This window comes from Barbus barbus, assembly GCF_936440315.1.
Source record: "Barbus barbus genome assembly, chromosome: 46".
Taxonomy (NCBI): Eukaryota; Metazoa; Chordata; class Actinopteri; order Cypriniformes; family Cyprinidae; genus Barbus; species Barbus barbus.
The window spans coordinates 14,808,458-14,831,752 of NC_136724.1; the positions used below are offsets into that span (position 1 = coordinate 14,808,458).

Genomic DNA, 23,295 nt, shown 5'->3' on the forward strand with positions numbered 1-23,295 from the left:
CATTGTTAAAACTGTTTTCCCCGAAATACCGGTCTACACTCTCAACGTGAACACAAGCAGCGGAGTGAAGGCAAACGACACGAGGCGTTTCGTTTCCACCTAACAGTGTAACTGTATCCAGGCCAGGTGTGCAGACAGTGAGCCTCGTGTTCACTTATCCTATAGATGCATTCAGCTCCTTTGTGCCATTGGGACAACCTTAACTTATCAAATCTTATAAAAAAAAACAATATTTGAGCACCTGCAGGCACTGTACGTTTAGTTCAAGTTTATTTACAGAATGATAGATGTTAGTGTTTGCTGTCTTTACATTTTAGAAGGCTCCAGCCTCAGGTAAAACAATAAAATTATATAGACATGTAGCTAGAAAGCAGAATACAACTCTTTGTCATAAAAGACACACATTTAGGTGAGGTGACGGATGGGAGAAACCCAATGGGAAGCAGCTTTTTGACCATATCAGTAAAATGACATGACAAAAAAAAACAAAAAAACAACTAACACTTTCCACACTAACACACTGACTTAAGGCTAAATAATGAACCTTTATACTGAGGCACATATGTCATTTGCACACACATATGTATATAAATATACATATTCATATGTATGCATTTGAATATGACATAAAAACAGATGTGTAGTCCTGTAATATTTCATTATTCATGGATCTCATCAGCACTAAATGTTGTTTGAAGTTTCTCTTTTTGTCATTTCCTGAAGAGGGCACTGCGTGCAAGTGAGAACAGCAGGTGAGTTGGTTTCTTTGGCTCTGCTAAAGAGAAGACTTGCTGCTGGGGGATGCTGGTTGGCACCGTCACATGTCGCTGATGGAGAGGATGCAGCGGCTGATGGTGAGGAGGCACAGGATGATCAGAATATTTCATTTCTGGAAGAAAACAGACACAAAATCATGGCAATCTTGTATAATCAATGTAATCTTAGCAAACCGTTTTATATACATATGTATACATATTGTCTAGATTCAAAATAGACTCAAAATAGCTGCCTGGGGCCAAGAACATGATGGTCACTGAGTGAACAAAAACTAAAAGAAAATACATTTTCGTGACAACCGACTGAAATAAAATAAAAATGTTCACAAATTTTGATATATGGTGCATTATAAAACCTGAAACCTGTATGCTGTATGACCGGCCTGTAATAAAGATGAAAAAGCCTTTAGAAAACCATTACACTTAACAGCTTTCTAATCTTAATTTAACACTGAAAATTAACATTAAACATTTTTAAGTTATATCAGCTCATTATCCTTGGAAACCCTAAATATTAAAAATTAAATAAAATCTAAAGAAAACTTAAAAAAAAAAAAATAAAAATAAAAACTAACAATAACTAAACTAAATTGATAAGACAAATTAAAATAAAAATACAATAAAAAAGTACCACTAAAGAGTCTCTGACTCTGTCATTATTTAAAAAAATATATATAAATAAATTAAAACTTAAAGAAAAACTGAAACTGAACTAAAAAAAAAAAAAAAAAAAAAAAAAAAAAAAAAAAAAAAGTCCAAAGCCAACTAAACTAAAATTGTCCAAAAATGAATTTGTAGTTTTTGAAATATGGTTTCTCTCATGTGCAACATAAAATTAATTTACATAAATCTAAAATACCTCAAAATTAAAAACCAAATAAATTGAAACTAGAAAATAAAATAAAACTAACAATGATAGAATAAAGTCAAATAAATTGGAAAAGATGCTAAATAAAATAAAAATAACAATGATAGAATAAAGTCAAATAAATTGGAAAAGATGCTAAATAAAATAAAAATAACAATGATAGAATAAAGTCAAATAAATTGGAAAAGATGCTAAATAAAATGAAAATAACATTAATAGAAATAAATACTACATTAAAAATTTAATTCAAATCTATTATAACTGATTTGACTTTCAGTTCCAACAAGACAACTAAGATACATACTCTTCATATTTCCTTGTTTAGTTTTCCTGGCGTTGTGAACTGCTTGCTTCCTCTGGGCCTCAGTAATCTCCATCCCTGAAAAGCGAAAATAATGAACGTCATTCTTTGAATTCATGGCATGAACATTTCATACCAAAAGAGAACACGCATTCCTTCAGCTGTGAGACTCACCCATCTCCTGGTCTTCCTGTACCCGTCTACGCTCTCGAGCAAACGCTTGCAGCCATCGCTGCTTGTCCTGGCTCTTTTTGCAGCACAGCACACACAGCACAATCAGGTTCTCTGCATGCCGTAGGAGAAACGCGTTCTTCAGGAGGCCCAGTTCCACGTGCCGTCCATCAGGCAGGTCGACTGGCTCGAGTAGGTCAGTGTCCATACGGCCGCGGTAGTGTAGCAGGTCTCTCCGCAGGACGTCTTTCTTACAGAACACCAGCTGGTGGTCAAACAGGAAGTAGCTGCGTTGCTGTGTCTTACCGGGCCGCACTATCCGCGTTAACTCACCGGAGTGGATAAGCTCGGAGCTTCGTGTTAACACATCTTCACCCTAAAGGAAATATTTTTTCAAATTTTCAAGATTTTAAACCTGAAATTGTTGTACTGTAGTACACAAAGCCTCATTTAGCCCTGTGAATGACCCAGCGCATTAATAAGTAATCTAATAAACAGATCAACATGGTATCCAATTAATATCTTATTGCATTAGACATGCACACGTCTGCGAAATAATCACATTTCTTGATATGAAAACATCAGAGAGGCTGTGCCTGCTATCTGAATTTTTCAGAAAAAATGTTTAATGCTGAAAACAGTGTAAATGTGTGTAAATATCACTGACCGCCCAGTGGAGGATGGCCACCTGCCAGTGAGCAATGGTGTCGATGCTCTCAAGTCGCCTTTTTCTCTCATTTATCAGACTTGCCACATTCTTCATTGCTTTATGTGCAGCACACACCCCTGCATAATCACTGAGGAGAAAAACTGTTTGATTACATACATACATACATACATCTCCATAAGTATTGGAACGGTGTAGACAAAATTGCTATGTTGGCTGTGGAGTCAAGACATTTGTGAATACGATTAAAAGATGAATATGAGCCAAAACTACAGAATGTCACATTTTATTATTAGCCGTTTCAACACAAACAGGTTTTACCAAATAAAAGAACAGCTCTTTTAGAGTTCATCCCACTCATTGATGTGAGCATAAGTATATGGGACAGCTGAACATAAGGCAGATATAAAAGATTAAAAGCTATTATTTAGTTGCAGATCCCTTGCACACAATCACAGCAGTGAGTCTGTGACCCATAGACATCACCAGACTCTTGGTCTCATCCTTTGAAATACTTTTCCCAGCCTTTAATGCAGCCAATTCCAATTGTTGCTTGTTTTGGGGAGTTTCTGCCTTTACTCTCCTCTTCAGCTGGTGAAATTCATGTTCAATCATGAGCAATCTAAGACTTTCCATTTCTTTGCCCTTATAAATTCCTTGACTGAACTGGCAGGGTGTTTTGGGTCATTGTCCTGATGCAATATGAAGCACTTCCCAATGAATCTGGTGGCATTTTCTTGAATATTGGTAGGCAAGATGGTTTGTACCCTTCCAAATGAATTCTGCTACTGTCATCATATTAAGCCAGCAGTAAATTTGAGAGGGGCTGTTCCAGAAGCAGCTATGCATGCCCATGCCACGACACCACCTCCACCATGCTTTACAGATGAGACTGTATGCTTGGGATCACTGTAGTTCCCTTTTTTCTCCACATTTTTGCTTTCCCATCACTTAGATAAAAGGTTCATCTTTGTCTCATCGGTCCATAAACACAGTTCCAAAACTCTTCTGGCTCACCTTTGTGCTTTTTTGCAAACTCTACTCTTGCCTTTCTATTTTTGGTGCTGGTCAGAGGTTTGCATCTTGCTGTGTAGCATCTGTAATTCTGTGTCAAAATCTCCTGAGGACAGCAAATTGTCAGAGCATCACCCCAGTAACACTTGAACATAGTAACACATCCTGTGCGGTTGCACTGGGTGACCCAAGAGGAAATGCTAGATGTGTCATCACGGTTGCATGTGCTGATTGACCGGTTTGGAAGAAATGCGGGTATACGGAATTATGCTTTTTATTGTTTTGAGCTGTACAGTAATGCATCCCATTGTCAATCTATGGCATCAACAAGATGAGTCAATCAGACACAAAGAGGCTTTAGGTGATTTGATCAAGCCTTCCTGTAGAAGTGGATTATATAGTTGTCTCAATCACAATTGATTGTTGTCTTAAAATTGTGCCTAATCAAGTTGTTGGTGATTTTACAGACACGTCTTTTAGGATTCATTTTCACAGCTTTTATGATTTGTCTGTCATCAACTACTGTTGTTTTCTCAGCCGATCAGGTAGTTGTTGGTTGCTGGTGGTTTCCAAACTCTTGATTTCTCCATGCCCTTTGTTTTTGCTATAGCTCTAATTGACTTCCTCTTTTCTTTTAGCATCCAAATTGCTTGCTTTTCTCTCAAAGTCAGCTCCCTCGTCTTCATCCTGGTTTGTGTGTGTCATCATCGAATGCAAGATTCAGAATACAGAAATAATGTATATAACTGATACGACACATTCCTTGCTTTTAATATCTGAAGAATCAATGCAACAGAATCACTTAGAAAGACCTGTGAGGCAACTGTTCCAATACTTATGCTCACATCAGATTGAGGGATGAAACTCTAAAAGTGCTGAACTTCTTAGCTGGTAAAACATCTGTGTGTTAAATCACCCAATAATAAAATGTGACATTCTGTAGTTTTGTCTCATATTCATCTTTTAATCATATTTGTAAATGTCTTGACTCCACAGCCAACAGAGCAATTTTGTCTTTACTGTTCCAATACTTTTGGAGGGCACTGTACATATACATATACAGATACAGACACACACACATATATACAACAAGTTTGGGTGAGTACAATTTTTAAAGGAATTAATACTTTTAGTCAGCAAGGACACATAGAACTAATCAAAAGTGACAAAAGACATGTTACAAGAGACTTCTATTTGAAATAAATGCTGTTCTTCTGAACTTTCTATTCAGTAAAGAATCCTGAAAAGTATCAAGGTTTCCACAAAAATATGTTTTCAACATTGATAATAATAAGAAATGTTTCTTAAGCCCCAAATCATGATAATGTGACTCAAGACTGGAGTAATTGCTGATTAAAATTTAGCTTTGCCATCATAAAAATGAATTTGATTTTAAAATATTAAAATATAAAATAATTCTCTATGCAGGAAAAACCCATTGTACCAACTTCAAACTTTTGAATGATAGTGTATGTAAGAAAATAAGCTACCTGTGGTCTTTGGGTGTGTATTTTAAAAGCTCTCCCAGCTGAAGAGGGTATTTACAAATCTTCTGTACAGGTGTGAGAAGGAAGCCAGCAATGGAGATGTCGATCATCTGCTGTAAGAGACGGCAGGCTTCGAAGAAGTGTTTATATCTGCCTTGTTTCATCAGCCGTTGTAATTCAGCACATGCCACTGGATGTGTGTTACAGTATTCAGAGTATATGGAGAAACCGTCCTCCTGAGAGGGAGAAAAAGATATGAAGAAATATGAGCAAATTGTGAGAAAAACATTCATTACATTGGTTCTTGTGTGTGTAAATGTACCTGTTGCAAGAAGCAGGAGCCAATCTCACTCAGATGAGGGTTTTCGGGGTTGTATTTCTTTTCTAGGTCCTTGAGAAACTTCCTCTGGAACCTGTAGATGTCCTCGATGTTGCTGAAGATTGTCTTTAGCTGTGCATCAGTAAACATGCCAGGGTGCTTCCTACACTGACGGATATATCCCTACAACAGCAAATCATTTTGGATTGAAACAACAAATTTAAAATTTTCTCATTTAGATATTTTTGCATTGCTTTGGAAAGTTTTCCTTTACTGAAAAATACTTTTATGCATTTGACCAGCAGAGGTCATCAACGAGACTGTTGGATAAACACAATCTGATGGATAAACTAAGAAATATTTACCTTTTTTTTCTTAACTCATGTTTTCATAAGATTTCTGAAAGTTAAGATGCTTTTCAAACAAGCCTGGTGTAAAATACAACTATTTATTTCCACTAAACTCCACTTGCATAAACAAAAATGAAAAGCGGTGAAGTCCCATGACCAGACTTTATATCCAAAACAGCAGTATCCTATTCACCATTGCATGAATATCAAAAACACCATTTAGTTTCAAATACCTAAAATAATGACAATAATCATCATTATCACTATCATAATACTCAACACATAGTATATAAATTACCATTCGAAAGTTTTTGAGAGGTCTATGCTCTTCAAGACTGCATTTGATCTATATACGGTAAAAACAGTACTACTGTGAAATACTATAAATATTTAAAATAACAATTTCTTTTTATTATTTTAAACTATATTTAAAAAGTAATTTATTCCTGTAATGGCAAAGCTGAATTTTCAGCATCATTACTCCAGTCTTCAATGTCACACTTCAGAAATAACTCTAATATGCTGATTTGCTGCTCAAGAAACATTTCTAATTATTATCAATGTTGAAAATAGTTGTGTCGTTTAATATTTTTTGTGTAAAACGTGATGCATTAATTTCTCTAATGAATAGAAAGTTAAAAAAGAACACCATGTATTTAAAATAGGAAACGTTTGTAAGAGAAAAAAGTAAAAATATTCGGCCCTAAACTTTTGAATGATAGCGTAAAATGCAGTATGCTAGTTTTCCTGTATTCCACTAGGGTGGAGTTAAAGACCATTGAACTACTCTGAGCACTACACCTATATTCTGAGAAGAGAGATAATGTTATCTTGAAAGAGGGCAAATGTGTTTCAATCTTGATCTCATATTTAAAATGATAGGCATAGGAGATTGATTATCAGTCAGGCTAAATTAAAGACAAGGGTTCTATCATAATAGAGAACGTACACAGACCCCAAAACAAACAGATTAAACTAAAACAAACGTGAAACGGATGGGATGGAGGCTCACCTCACAGATATCTTTGAGATGTTTGATGTAAACTCGCTCTGTGTCCATGATCTCTTTGACCACATTGGCTCTCATCTGCTGTCTGTGTTCTGAGTTTTGTTTGTGAGCATCTGGTGGGACAGATTCCTCTGCATCCGGTGCAATTTCCACACTATCACTGCTTGAATGCTCCTGATTCACCCGAACCTTGACAACAACATATCATTACATTAATTCTAGAGGATCAACCTGAAGGGAACCGTGATTAGGCACAATTTTAAGACAACAATCAATTGTGATTGAGACAACTGTATAATCCACTTCTACAGGAAGGCTTGATCAAATCACCTAAAGCCTCTTTGTGTCTGATTGACTCATCTTGTTGATGCCATAGATTGACAATGGGATGCATTACTGTACAGCTCAAAACAATAAAAAGCATCATTCCGTATACCCGCATTTCTTCCAAACCGGTCAATCAGCACATGCAACCGTGATGACACATCTAGCATTTCCTCTTGGGTCACCCAGTGCAACCGCACAGGATGTGTTACTATGTTCAAGTGTTACTTTCAAGCTGTGTGGCTTTTGTTTCATATTCGTTACTCCGAGAGGGTCATAGTGCAACTCACTCGCACAAAGCTGGAGGGAAACCAAGCCTCGTGGTCGCCCACCGCCCCCCACCACCAGTCCTGCTCCCGAACATCCAGAACATGGATCACATCCCCGGCTTTGAAGGCCAGCTCCTGCTCTTCCATTGTGACATGGTCCCACAGAGCTTCTGCATACACGCCATGTCCCAACTGTATGTACTGGAGAAAGAGAGAGATTATAGTCAGGCCAAACATATTGAGGCTAAAGGTCAGACATGATAAGAACAGTACGGAATGACAACATGCACACGAAGTGTGACGATCCCACACAAGTACGTATGCAAACACTAGAACAACTCCATATAAACACATGATTGAACAGATAAGATAAACCGTGAAATATGACCTGTACTGTACAGCCCATAAGTGCAAACATCAGTAAAAAAGATTAAAAACGTGTAAATGTACTAAAAGTAGATTTCATATAACATCAAAGATGCACAAAGTATCTTTTGCTACTGTAAGAGTTTTACACCTACAGTAAAAGTTTAGAAAATTAATAGTATTCTTCTTAAACGTTTACATTAATGTTCACATTGAATTCTAGTCATATCTAAGAAAAATCTAATAAAATAAAAATCTAAATACAGTCAGTCTACAAAAATGAAAATATATAAAATATTACGTATTTAAATAAATTATATATTATTTAAACATATTTGTACTTATAATTATTCATCTTAAACTGTATTTATAATCTGTGTAAATGATTATGTTATAATAAATCAGAATTAATTTTTACTACTACTAATAAATGACAATAAATAATTTAATCATTATAATAAATTATAATAATACAATTAATAATTATTACTAAACAATAGGCTAATACATTAATAATTATTATAATATGAAAAAAATTAAATGATCATAATTTTAAATTAACCTGATTGAGAGTGAAAAGATCGACTTCTGGTTGTAGATATGGTGTTCCTTCAGTCAATTCTTCAAAGCTGCCATCCTCCTCACTCACACTATCATCAAGCATTGTATCAGAGCTGCCATCTATAATATGACCGTATTGAATGAAGTTAGAAATTATGCCATAATCAATATTCCCTCTCCATCAAAATCTCACCATTGAGGCTCTCATGTTTGTAGGTCAAGTGCACACACTCACGCATATTAACAAAAACAGACTTACCGCTGAGCACTCTGCGTCCTTTGCGCCGCCCCATCCTATCTAGACCGATAGGTGTGCTTTGGGAGAAGACGCAAGGTCTCAGACGGGCAGATACGGCCCGGTATGGAGGCACTCTATGAGAGGGCACTGGAGGACGGGATACCGGCTGAAACAAAGCATGACAGATTAGACTTTAATCAGCAGCCTTAAAAGGAGCCCACTGTCCAGCAGGCCTTATGTTCAGAGTTCAGTGACTGTACAGAGCAGGACAATGACCAATGATTAGATAACACTGCAATTTCAGCCCATCCGCTCAGCCAAGTACATAACATTACAACCATAACATTGAATTTCTTGCTGAATCTCACAAAGAAATGTGTAGATTAGATTTGCCAAAAATAAAGAAAAATAAATAATACAATTATTACTATTATGTTATACAATAATAAAAATCATCAGCAAAAACTTAAATACTACCATGATATGATGTATAAATACTTACAATTTAAACACTGCAAATCCATTAAAATAATCAATATTGATGTTCAGAACCATATAACTGTACATTAAAATATTTTGAAGTTAAATTAAAAAGTAATGTTTTTTTGGGGTTTTTTTTATACAACAATTAGCTTGAGATCAAACAATTTGACTCCTCAAGTGCTGCTTTGGACTCCCTGTTGAAGACCACTACATTAAGAACTTTTTACATTAAGAAAGAAAAGTCCCAAAAACAGGCGTCTTTCTCATACACATTTTTTTTAAAGGTTTTGTTAGATTCACGATCAGTGAAATAATGCATCAAGGAAATGACTGTCTGATGCAGCATTTCTTCAAAATAACACATGGATCACATGGTTACTTAAGAACAAAAGCAGTTACAATCCGGGTCTAAAAAGTTCTTCCAGACCTGAACTATGACATTATAAACCCATAATGCTACACCCTAAGGGAGAGACCAAATGGGACCATATTAGTGTTTAGATCATAAAACCTCTGGGATACTTCAACAGTTACAGTGTAAATAATTCTCAACACTGCTGAACACTGTATGAAATACACTAACTACATCGTATATCTAGCTAGACTTGACTCAGTACTTTACATATTACCTGAGAATACTTAATTAATGCACATATTCACACAAGTTATATGGATAAGAATGCATCTGTTCACAAAATAAATGCCAAAGTAAATAGATTTCAAAGTCCTATGAGAAAAGTGGGCAGAACAAATGCTTATGACATAAATAGTTGTTGTACTCAAGTGTTTTTTTGAACACCACACCACAAATAAAATGTCCCAACTGCTTGATGGTTATTGTCCCAGAGACTTTAGCTAATCAGATACCAGCCTCAATCAATGGACCGTTTGCATAACCAATGGAAGACTGGGAAAAGTGTTTGGCAAACCTGTTCTGAAATATTTGATTTTGCTAATGGTGCAGAAATTTAACAACAAAACAAAATTTAGAGGAAAGAAATGGCCTTACAGAAGGCAAGCTTTCAGTGTCATCCTTCTGCTCAGCAGTTGGGGATGAATACATATCCACTCCTCCAATAACAGAGATGGGACGTCTCTTTCTGCTCTCTGTTTTAGTACACACAAGACCATTCTCTGGTCTGTTGCTCTCTGTAAAGCTGCCATTGCTATTGTAGTCCTTTTGGGAAGTGTAGTCCATAGACTCAGACTCCCTGTCCTCCTCTGGGATGCAGTATTTTGAGCTAGCCAGCTGGCCATAGTCAGACACTGGCCGGGGTCTGGAGCGACCTGCCCTTTTCCTGGGCACTACAGAAGCGGGAGGGTCACTGGCAAAGGGTGGAGAGATTGGTGTTGTTGGAGTTACCAGGGGGGATTCTGAGCAACAGGTGTTTGTGACAGGTGAAGCAGCAGCGGCTGAGATCTCATCACTTTTGAGAAATGCTTTTGTGATATCTGATGAAGCCTAAAGAGTGAGAAGTCAAATGTCATCAGTTTATGCTTTAACCTGCATCATCAAATATTTTTTTTTTTTTTAAGCATAGACCTTAATGTGGTTAAAACCCAATGAGTACATAATACAAAAACTATAGCAATCCCTAGAGTGATTATAGTTCATTTTAGTGATGAATAATGATTAATTGAATAAAATAAGTAATTAAAATGACAATTTAAATTATTAACATTTCAGATAAATATTAAAGCAGGCAAAATATCTAACTTGTTACATATCAATCATTGCTCAATAATAAGGATTATTTAACTAATAGTTCAGAAATGTACTTTCCCAAACAACATTATCTTCTTCACAACTAAACTAATACATTTAATTTGTATGCATATATAATGATTTTATTATTAGTTTTTAACATTTTTGAAATTCTAACATTTTACAGGAATCAGAAAAATATATTACCATTTTTCATTTGATGTCAAGTTAAATGTGTCTTTGCAAAAAAAAAAAAAAAAGAAGCAATTTACTGTCAGAATCTATTCTGTTCTTACTTTCACAATAATTGCTGAAATTCATAGCACTATAAAATGCAACTCAATTAAAGCTATGAAATCATAGGCATAATCATGGTGCATATCATTATTATTTTTATACTTACAATTCTTACAAATGAAGCAAGTGACAGTGGCAGAATAAATTCAGAAAGCCAGTTTTTAGAGAATTTTTTTTTTTTAAAGCAGTACTGTTTGACAAAAAAGAAATAAGCAGATTGAATGAAGGTCTGTCTGTACAAAATGTCAATGTCAGTCTGTAATCTACTGTGTATACAATACAGAAATAACAGATATCTTACCTCAAGTTCATCAGTCTCCCTCTCTTCAGTCCATAGACACTGAAAAGGCACACAATAAATAAGCACCATGATGAAGACGGTACACAACACAGATGTGCAAACACTTCCACGCACACACGCGCAAACACAAATAGACAAGCAAAACAAAGTTTGACTGGGATCACTCTAGCTTGCCTATTTCTTTCTGTTATATTCCCCTGACCTACTGGAGTCCATTTGCACTTGGTTTGATTACTGAACTTCGGCCTTTGGGTTGTTCTTCTGGGGAGGAGACACCGTCCTTGCTGATACGTGTCCAGTCTCAGGTCAGAAGCTGTGTTTAAGCAATCCCGCTAATCATAAACACCAGCAAATCATTAACTCTACCTGCTGCGTGTCTCACAGCTGAGCAGCCCATGTGACACTGATGCAATGTACCACTCCAGAAGAACAATCTGTGTCTACTTTTATTTATGACTTCCTATGTTAAGTCAAAGGTCATCCAATGAACTGGACTGTTCCAGTTATGAAGTGTTTAGAATTAGATTACCATGTCTTATTTGACTTTATGGCAATAGTTGATGTGACGTACAATCTGACAACTGTCTTGTACTTTTTTAGAGATTTCACATATGGTCTGAAAGAAAAGTGCTTGTTCAGTCTTGCTGCTTATTATCAGCCAGACTCATTCAAACAACAACAGTTAATCAATATCGTCTCGACGAGGAAAAACAAGTTGCGTATGAAATCTTGCCAAGCAAATATAAACACAGATTGTAACATAAGCAGCACGCACTACAATTTTTCAGTTTTGTTGTATGCAAGTAATCTCTGAATCTGAAACACATTTTGGGCTGCAAACTGCATGTCTTCAAGTAATGTTCTGGGTTCAACACAACAGCATTTATAGCATAATGTCCCACAGAAAATAACTCTCTTAGTTCCCTGAAAAATAGACCATTTTAGACAGAAAAGACTGGTAAATAATTGTATCACACTAGTTTCATGCATGCTGAACATTTTTAGCTTTTACATGCACTTTAGCTTTTACTTGCACAGTTTGATTCAAGTCTAAAGCAATAATTTGTCTTCCTAAAATGTCATTGTAATCGTAGCTTGGTTTCGTACAGCATGTGCATACCTAGCCCTGACTGCAATTACAATGACGATTTGACACACAATGTGTATTTAATCATTCAAATATTCTGTTGCACATTGTGTCTTCTTGGACAAAGCATGATTACGCAAAAATTAATTGTAGTTTGATTACAACTGTGAATGTAAATGTACTTGCTGTGCTTTTGTATATTGAGAACCATTATTTTTCCTGTGGTAACTGACATTACGCCACAAATGTTGTATGTAGAATTGTATTTAAAATTTGACAATATGGACTCATTAGGATTGTCTTACCTCCAAGTTAACATTAACACCATTGACTGTCTGCTTTTTACTGGGGCTTGAGCATTGCTTGGGCATGTGAGAGTAGTGGTTATTTATTCCATTTTGATGGCACTCCATAGGTTCACAGTATTTTTCCAGTGGACAGACTGGGGCTTCTGAATGGAAATCTGTTGAGGACACAGCCACCTGAACATAGTCACTTATTAGGGCTGTTGTTTTGCTGGGAGGCTCCAGAGAGTCATCTAGAGTGGAGCTAAAGACAGCGGGGCAGGAGGGTGTGGGGTGTAAAGTTGGGGTGTGTTGGTGAGTGTTGGCCTGCTGGGATTTGCTGGGTGTGGGTGAAGGCCTCCGCTGGCGCCCACTCATTGGTACACATGGCGTTCTGCGGGAGTAGTCATCATGTAGCTGACTGAGAGGTGACAGAGGTTTTCTAGAGGTGGGGCCTGGTGTGTTTTTATGCTTGACTGACAGGTCGGTTAAACTCCCGACAAGCTTTTGCAAATGTCCACGTGTCCTCATGGGGCTTTGACGTCGACCTGAACCGTGTTCCTGCAAGTCAACCGATGAAGAACTGTTGGTCCTCTGAAAAATTATAGTACTAGGGCATTCTGGGTTCTGTGACTCAGCTTTGCGTCTAAAATGACTTTTGAAGACATGAAGATTATCTGCACTCTTGCTCAGTCTTTCGGGAACCTTGTCATTTTCTTGAGTTTCAAGGTTCTTGCAAGGTACGGCGGACTCCACAGTGCTGTTGGGATCAAGCTCACTGTTAGACGGGCTCTCTGTCTTGACTACATCAAGCAATGAGATCCGTCCTGCCCCATAAGCCTTGCGGATACTCCGAGAGAAATGGGAATTCCTCTGAAACCCACTTACGTCCTCCTCACAATCATCTTCATCCAAAACTGAAGAAGTCTTTCCAGTTTGAGCTGTCCCATTTGACACTTTGTCAGTTTCCTGGATTTGATTGGTCACAAGCTCTCGTTTGGTTACTAAGAAACTACCGCCATCCTCAAACATCGAGGACGGATTTCTCTCCTGACCTGCTGCCATCGCATTGCTCCGGTTCTGGATTCCTTGGAGCACAGAAGTCCGCAGTTTTTTGAAAGAACCCATGACACGGAAACTAGCCAATCCAGACCAAGCCTGCGGTGTGACAGGTGATCCTCTGAGCGGAGCACCCTCCTCACATTTTGTCTGGTTGGAAAACAGACGTACAGGCCTGGAGGGATGCAGCTTGGCCTGGCCATCAGCAATCACGGGAACAGTCTGGGCCTGAGAATTCAGTCTGTTAAGCTGGTTCTCTTCATAGCAAGGCTCGGACAGGACTGGTTGCACATGGACCGTACAACTTGACCTCAGACTTGGATTCATCAGCTGCTCCTCTGTGAAAGGGCCACTCTGTGGATCATTGTTGTTAGAGGAGCCCTGTGGGTCTGACGAAGGTGCCTGCAGAACCAGATTGAAGAAAGTTTATTCTTGATGAACAAGCTGACAAATCAGCATCAAGTCTTAGAACAAAGAACACAAACCATGTGATGTAGAGTGAGACAATAACTTGTTTTGTCTGAGGAAGACTTTAACTTCATACTTCAATGAAACAATACAACACCAGTATGATAACCATAACCTTGATAAGTCACATTATGAAAGAACTATATCCTTATATTACCCGTTTGATTACTTGACCTATGCAATACTAAAACTCAGCACAGGTGAAGCAATTCAAAGTGTTCTTATCCACCCACAAGTGTAAATCAATCTTCAACGTTCCTCCTATGGATGAATAATGCCTTTATCTGGCAAATTGGAGGGTGTCAGTAAATAGCATGAGAGCTTTGCTCACGAGTAGGTTACACGAAGTGCTGTAAAATTTCCTGTAAACGATTTAAGCTATGCCTTTTTGCTAAGAAAGAGAGGCCCCTCTACACCAGGGTGTGGACGCTGTTGCCTGGTGCGATGTTCGCTATGATGAAAGGCTTTTGTGAGCATGACTAAGCAATAAAAACCTCTAATCCATTGTGATTAATGCAATAAATTGCCCAAGATTTTCTAGTTATATTCTGAGTGAGGAGAGAGGGGTCCACTTTAGAAGGTTGAGCTGCTTTAACCCATTTTTTTTTTACCAAGAATGAACAGATGTACAATATGCTGACAATCATAATTAAGTCACATCAATTTCAATATTTGCTCATAAAAGCCCCCAAATGAAAGTAATTAAAAGAAATTGTATCAATTGCTGAGAAAACTGTGGAAAATTAAATGATATATTTACAGTGTAGATTAAATGTGATACAGTCTTCTTACCCCACTGAGATGTTTCTCAAATCTCTTGACTTTTTCATGTTGTATCAAAGATTTGGACCTTTGCCATTATATAGTTTATAACCACTTCATTGTTCTGAGTCAACCAACTGTGCACAAGTAATATACAATGGCCGCAAAAAATACTAAATGCCACTTGGTTTAAGTTTTAGTTTAGATTTTGTTATCTAATGCAAACATTCATATATGAAGTGTGGACTGGACTGAGTGTTCAAATATTTCCTGGGACCACTGTATATAGATTACCCATCTGTACCTTTCGACGTCTTGTCTTGCTGTATGAGCATTGATTGATTCTGGCTCAGTTTTCAACTCAAATGCTGATCTCTATCACATCAAGTCCTGCTACCCATAAACACTTCCATCGAGGCATGAGGAAGAAGCTGCCACTTGACCTTTTTGTTTAACTAGAGCTTTAAAAGAATGCAATTAACTCAACTTCCAAGTCACTCCTCAGTCTACTCACATGTCCAGCTTCTCTGTTTAAAGCTGAACTTCTCTCCTACTCTTCCTCCTGTTTATCATCACTGTTGTGAAGTAAGAATTCATTAAAAGCCCAAACAACCTTTGTGTAGCTACCAGCTGGAATCAGGCTCAAACTAAACTACCTAAACAAGTACTCAGACAAACATAAACACAAGCATGCCTACAGAAGCCTCTAATACACCCAAACACACCTACAAATAATATGCAGTGATGCACGCATACTAAACACTGATATGACATTCTTAAAGCTAAACACGCCTTTATGCTGCATATAGACAGCAGTCAAAAAATACTTTACTCATTTTCCAGCTCCAGATGGAGGAGGATAAAGAATTTATGCGTCTTGATAAATACAACTTGCTTGTGCCAGAAAATAAAACTGCTTACGTAAGGGTTTTAACACAAGGAATTAAAGCTAGGGCTCCATGAGTAATCAAAATAAAACCAAAGTATTGCGATATGGCTTAGATTAGGGCTGCAACAACTAATCGATAAAATCGATTATTATCGATTATGAAAATCATCGACAACGATTCTCATTATCGATTAATCGGGTCTGCCCACAGTGCACGTCCAACTTCAGCTGGTTAGTCAAATTACGGCACTGAATAATGCATTTCTATGGACAAAATGCATCTAAAAATAGTGGAGGAAACAGAATGAGATTCTGCCGGAGAAGCACGTGGTCCAAGCTGCCCAAAACATGATAATTCTTTATTTTAAGCTTTAAGTTAATGCATAAGAGTAATGGCTTGCCCTGTCAGGCGCTTTGACAGATGCGTGTGCGTCCTCAGCGCAAAAACGTTCAGTTTACGGTCATATCCTTATCTATAAATGCCACAAATTCACGCGAGCATTTCCATTTTTGCATAAAGGTCCGTCCTGACAGTCTGTGTTAAGTTTAAAATACCGAATGAGCGCCGGCGCGGCGGGCGCGCGCACGCGCGTCAGACGGACAGAACACAGTAGAGAGGGAGACAATTAATAGGCTTTTCAGCGCAAACATATCCATTGTGCTGAATTATCTGTTGTTGAAAGTTAATTTAAGGTTTAAAATAAATTAAAATATTTTATGAGAGTAGGAACTTTAAAGGGATAACAGCGTGTAATTGTCTGTCTGAATATAAACATGAGACGCTCCATAACGGCCTTTTACAGGATAAAGAAATGACGAGGTGACTGTGATCAAAGTAGTTCCTGCAGAACATTACTCTTACCTGTTGGTTAACACTGAGTTTGTGTTTTTATTCGTCTTTATTATTATCTTTATTATTTTAATTTTTAATAGAGGTTTAAACTATATTCAATTTTTACAATGCTTAACAAATGTATGTAAGTTTTTTAACAATGTGTTTATGTAAGGTTTGTGCCACTGCTGCTCTAAAGTAACAGTATTGGTGATAACCAAAATCATTTTTCGGCTTTCTGTACTGGTTAGTACTCCAATATGTGTAAGCTCTTTAGTAACAGTAGTAGGCTATTTTTAATGCTATAATATCATTATTGCTGTTATCTATGAAAGAAAACCAGAGCACTTTTTTTTTTTTTTGTATTTTTTATTTGAGTATTTTTTTTTCGCGATACCCAACTGCAGTCAAAAAGTACATAAACAATACCAGCAAGAATGCAAGCTGTTATGAGGAAATTTTTTATTATTATGTCCAATAAATGACAATAACATTTTTAAATTTAAACAAATTTTTGACAAATTTCTAAAATATGTTTTCTCTTTATTATGATAAGTGGTCTAATAAATTAAGCACTGTATGTTTTCATAGCATTCAGTTGTCACGTTTGTTTGAAGGACATTGGGCAGAATGTGGAATAGTGTTTTTTTTGGTCAATATTTTTTTAATCCGATTAATCGATTAATCGAAAGAATAATCGGCCAACTAATCGATTATCAAAATAATCGTTAGTTGCAGCCCTAGCTTAGATATGGCAACAAAAGAGAAGCTTTAAGGGCTCCCTACAGTCTCCTACCATAAAAAAAAGCTCAAAATGAAGTAATGAAGACATAAAATAAACCTTAAAATAAAACTTTTTGCTTAGTCATTTTTTATTTTACAGTGAAATATTACAATTGTAATATTTCTTATTTTGTATAATACTTTTGTTTAATATTTTTAGTATTAATAATAATAATTTTATGAAATACAATCACAAGCCCTACAAACAATCACAGCGAACCTGGAGCTTTAAAACAAACAAACAAAAATAATTAAAAGAAAAATCATAGTTCTTAAAGGGACAGGTTCACTCAAAAAAAAATCTACCTTTATCACTTTCTTATAAGAAAAAAAAAAGAACATTTGGTAACACTTTAGAATAAGATTCCATTTATTAACATTAGTTAATGTATTAACTAACATGTACAAACAATGAACAATGCATTTATTACACTATTTATTAAACTTTGTTAATGTTAATGAAAATACAGTTGTTCATTGTTTACTCATGTTAGTTCACACTACATTAACTAATGTTAACAAACACAACTTGTGAATTTAATAATGCATCAGTAAATGCTGAAATTAACAATAACTAAGATTAATAAATGCTGTAGAAGTATTGGTCATTCTTAGTTCATGTTTACTAATGTTGTTAACTAATGTTAATAAATGGAACCTTATTGTAAAGTGTTACTGAACATTTTATGAAATATATCTTCTTCTGTGCTGCACAAAAATAAAAAGTCATACTGGTTTGGAATGACATGATGTTGACTAAATTATGACAATGTTCTTGTTTTGAGTGAACTGTCCCTTTAAAATGAAGGTGACAGCTGTGAAGCATGACATCATACAACACAAATAAAACACACAAGCCCAAAATGATGCTTCCTGACTAAGTAAAATCCTAAAAATAACCAACCACACCAGTTTTCTTAATCTGCCCATCAAGATGAGCAAGTCTTGCCATGCGGTCACATCACTATGGAATGAAGTCTATGCTTGCTTTATTTAAATAGTAGGAAAATTACCAGAGCCATAATTGCTACCAACTTTTTTGAACTCTTTCATTTTGGGTGGTTACACCGCCCTTTAGCCATTCAGACTTTCTGCTTTATTTATAATCTTTGTTGATTATTTTATGTTTATATTCAACGTTTGAAGTGAGAGTGAAAAGATTTGATTTGACTCACCCAATGATGATCCTTTCACAGAGTTTCACAGTGAAAATGTTTAAGGAAGCTAGCTTTCCTCATCCCTCCGGACAAGATTGCACTCGCTCAAACCCACATGATAACGTGCAGCACCCCTCTCCCTGTCGTAATCTGATTATGAGGCTTTATCGGTCCGGACTAGCATCAATTTATCTGCATACTGTCAAACACGCTCACACACATAACCACGTGTGTAGAGAGAGAAGATGTTCACTGAAGCTATAACCTCTTAGGTTTGGCGTATGTGATTTATTATTTTTGTTTGGTCACTGATACCACCTACCATATTACGACCCAGTTCTTGTCAGTGAGAAAACGAAGCACGGTTAGGAGGCAAACACGCCCTGCCTGCTTCAGCTATGGGAAGCGTCAAGTAATGCTACATGTGACACCCCATTCATCTCACCTGTCTCATGACCTGCATTTGTCTACTCCAAGTCCACTGGTGGAAAACATGTCAAGAAAGTGCATGTCAATACAACTGTGAAAAAAAAACAGTGCTGAGCTTTAAGGAAAGGTCAGATCTTTCACTAGGTTATACATGTGGAACAAGAAAGGTCTTGAGTAAGTTGCATTTAAAGGAACAGTTCACCAAAAAAGGAAAATTCTGTAATCGTTTACTCACCCTTAAGTTGTTCCTAACTTGTACGGGTTTCTTTCTTCTGTTAAGTGCAAAAGATGATATTTTGAAGAATGGTGGTAACCAAACAGTTGACGGTAGCCATTGACTTCCATAGTATGGAAAAAAATACTATGGAAGTTAATGCCTGCCGTCAATTGTTTGGTTACTAACATTCTTCAAAGTATCTTTTTAGTGTTCAGCAAAAGAATGAAGGTTGGAAAAACTTGAGGGTGAGTAAATAATGACATCATTTCAGTTGAACTATCCCTTTAAAGCGACTGCACCAAAACAAAATTGTCATTTATGTACACGTAATTCCAAATCTGTGTAAATTTCTTTTTTTAGTCAATGGAACACAAAAGGAGAAAATCTGCATAATATAAATAATAATAATAATAATGATGATATGAATATTTTAATATTACGGAATATTTGAACTAATATTCAGTAATATAAATTTAACTGTACTGACACTATTGGATGAGAATAAATTTGAACTGAATAATAACACTATTTCCTTCTGTAGAGCTGCTTTACAGCTGAAATTTAATGTGTTTTATAGCTGATTATTTTTCATCATGAACACTGTTTGGTTTCTTAATGCGAGGCTGCTTTGAAACTATTTGTATTGTATAAAGCGCTATATAGATACATGCGATGTAGTTCAATGCAATTACAATGAATGGAGACTTAAGATTTTAAGCTTCAAAAAGGTTGCAAAAGCATCATAAAAGTAGTTCATATTACTTTTTACAGGTTTCTCAAGTCATACAATAGCTCTGTGTGAGAAGCAGACTTGAAGTTATTTAGTGATAATCTTCACCTTTAGTTGGCAGTGAACCATAGCGACTGGACTGTTGAATCAGTAAGCTGAACTCGAGAATGGGATCAGTCCGGTTTGTGAACGATTCATTCAGACAGGTTTTGTGAACTGCATTAACTGTGATTAAAAAGATCCGACTCAAAAGAATGATTTGTTCAAAGCATCGCTGCTTCTCTCATGAACTCATGTACTTACCAAGGAGAGCTAGGCAGATATCAGTCTTTTCATTTCTGTCTGTTTCTCACACAAAAGTATGATTTCAGAAAACTTCACTGTAAAAAAAAAAAAAAAAAAAAGTTGAGCCAACTTAAAATTAAGGCAACCATCTTTTTTGCAGATTTTTGAGTTCTCTCAACTTATTTTTGTAGGAGATTCTCAACTTTTTGTTGTATAAACTTAAAACAACAAGTTTAGAAAACTCAAAAATCTGCTGAAGCTGGTTGCCTTAAAATTAAGTTTTTTTTTTACAGTGTTGTATAACACAAAAGTCATATGAAGTCATACTTCCCTAGAGTTAAGAAAAAAGTGGAGCGTTCCTTTAAGCCTTGTCTGTGAAACTAGGGGATACTCATTTTTCTAGGCCTTGAAATCACACTTTTAAAACTTACTCTGAAGGAATATTAAAATAAAAGATATTAATGTCAGTTTACATGGTATACATAAACATTTTTATACTTTGATATAAATATATACTTCACAGCACACTTGGTGGTAAGCTAGCCTAAATTTAAATCAACCAAAAACAGTATGCTGGTCTATGGTCAATCTGGTTTTAGAGAGGTTTTAAGAAGCTGACCCACCAGCTAAACCAGTTCAGAACAGCAAACCATTGTAGCCTAGTTTAAGCCGTTTCTTCAGCAGGGTTGCTGAGGCCCCTGGTCGAGAGGCAGACATTTATAAAACACTGAGTGAAATGTTAGTTTTTTTAACATAGCTGAAAAATCCCCTTCGGTTCCACCACAAAGAAAACCTTTCAAGCAGGACAGATCAAGACAAATATTTCAGCTTTAAGAGCGAGCTGCGGGTATGAATGAAGGCGATTACGGAGTTGGGTTTTTTCCACGGAAGAAAAAAAAGCTGTAGTTTATTTGTGATTTTAATTAACTCAGTCTCTCCATAAAGCTCTTTAAGAAGCACCTCGCCACCCCAAACAGCCAACCAACCCCCTCCTCGTCTCCTCGGATCTCCCTACAAGCTTTGCGCGCTCCAACACCCCCCACATCACTATGGCAACCAGTGGGATAGTAACGCATACACACAATACCCCTCCTCCTCCCTTCAGCTTCTTTTGAACCCAACGGATCTGGCAAGATGATAAACAGCTGCCAAACTTTTGAACGCACATTTTTAATCCAGTTGACATATATTCTCACTTTCATAATTGACAAAAATCAGTATGGCCTTTCTAAATAAACGCGACAGTTATTTGTTACTTAATCTTACCTTTATCATACTTCTTGAGTGGTGTCTTGGCCCGGTGTCACAACACTTCGTCTGCCGCGACTAACTCCTCCGACGGTCCAATGTCCGACGAATTACGCATATTAACTTAGCGGAAATCGTTAAATGCCTAATGGTGAATGCGAAAGTACACAGTGAACAGCCAGGCAATATTTCGTCCGCTGCGTGTATTCACAAGAACAAACACCCCGGAGTCACAGATCTATCGGTACGGAAAACTTTCCATGAAATGTGTGGCTCAAGCACTCCCTGAGGCGATTTAACAGCACATGACCGAATTCAACCGGACACGAGGCAGATTTGCGGGTCAGAACGGCTTCGGGTAAAAGTTTAAAGTTGGTTCTCTGCGGTGGAAATGCTCAGGTACAGAGCCGTGACTCCAGGCAGCGTCGCGACGGTATTGGACAGCATCAGTGCACTTGTTGCGTTGATTGCTTCGGGGCGGAGAAACAAGTCGACTGTGATACGCGGTTTACAATCTGCCCACGGGACGCCTGCCAAAATCACAAACCCTATGACTGCTGTATAAATATGGTGATATCACAGTATTTCTGCATTTAGAAAACATTCTCAAGATATGCTTTGACTATCACTAGACACGTTTCAGCCCTCTAAACGACTATATCATGCTTTTCTGTTTTGCTCTGCCTAATAAATATGAATAAATACTAAAGAAAATGTTGCTACTTGTCTGTGCAGAACTCATTAGGGTGGATGGATGCCAGTGGGTTGCTAAATTCGTGTTTTTAGCTCAGTGCTAGGTGTTAGTTCTTGCTTGGCCCCATTAATTTGTGGCCTCCATTGTACATCCAAGATTATTTGAAGTATGCTTAATTTCTTTAACACAGTGTGGGATGAGAACAAATATTTTACCCAAAGGGTGTTTTCAAATTCTCCAAGTATGAGTCTGTAAACTACATTTAAACATTTGGCAGATGCTTATCCAAATTTATCCACTAGGTCTAGGAAAACAAACTTATGACCTCCTACCAGGTATGGTTGCTAAGTCTCCATGAGATCAAAATGGACCATTCTTATATATTTTTAATGGAATATTGCAGTGTTTTTTTTATATATAAATGATCCATATCATTATAATTTTTTAATTCATGTGCCATCTTTAATCCAAAACATTAACGTCATCTCCTTCTCGTAACATCTGTCTTTTGTTTTTTGGCTAACTAATGGAAGTTAGCATCACTCTGGTTCCCTCAACAAAAACTCAATAGACCTTTTTCACATTTCCGGGTTTCTCAGCAGCGGATGTTGCAGTTGGGTTAACTTCGAGAGCAGTGCATTCCCATTTGCTCAAATAGTAAAAGAAAAACTCCATGATAGCACGATTATAAACACAACGAAGTTGTGAAAGCAGAGAAACAAGTAAATTAATTTACATGTTGAGGACATTTAATATCTCTTTAGTTACATTTAGCCACTGGTTAGAAACGGCCTTTTTCAAGACAAGGAAAAGCTTGATAAAAAAAAAACACAAGGGGTATTACATTATTTTATGCTGTAGAATA

General features: G+C 36.7%; 1 protein-coding gene across 1 annotated transcript; it reads right to left on the bottom strand.

Moving 5' to 3' along the window:
- Positions 1 to 235: 235 nt before the first annotated feature.
- Positions 236 to 22,187, bottom strand: LOC306865030 (spermatogenesis-associated protein 13-like). Its single transcript, XM_079409356.1, has 14 exons — positions 21,755 to 22,187; positions 12,899 to 14,338; positions 11,507 to 11,545; positions 10,213 to 10,665; positions 8,742 to 8,886; positions 8,484 to 8,602; positions 7,577 to 7,756; positions 6,966 to 7,151; positions 5,607 to 5,786; positions 5,288 to 5,520; positions 2,784 to 2,913; positions 2,120 to 2,492; positions 1,949 to 2,023; positions 236 to 889 (listed from the first exon to the last, which is right to left on the bottom strand). Exons 1-14 carry the CDS (start codon positions 21,761 to 21,763, stop codon positions 711 to 713), a joined length of 3,741 nt encoding a protein of 1,246 aa, XP_079265482.1. The 5' UTR covers positions 21,764 to 22,187; the 3' UTR covers positions 236 to 710.
- Positions 22,188 to 23,295: the final 1,108 nt, after the last annotated feature.

Coding starts and splice junctions, on each gene's coding strand:
- LOC306865030 (XM_079409356.1), bottom strand. Junction 7,152..7,576: donor TTCCCTCCAGCTTTGTGCGA/GTGAGTTGCACT, acceptor GTTGTTGTCAAG/GTTCGGGTGAATCAGGAGCA. Junction 5,521..5,606: donor GCTCCTGCTTCTTGCAACAG/GTACATTTACAC, acceptor TCTCCCTCTCAG/GAGGACGGTTTCTCCATATA.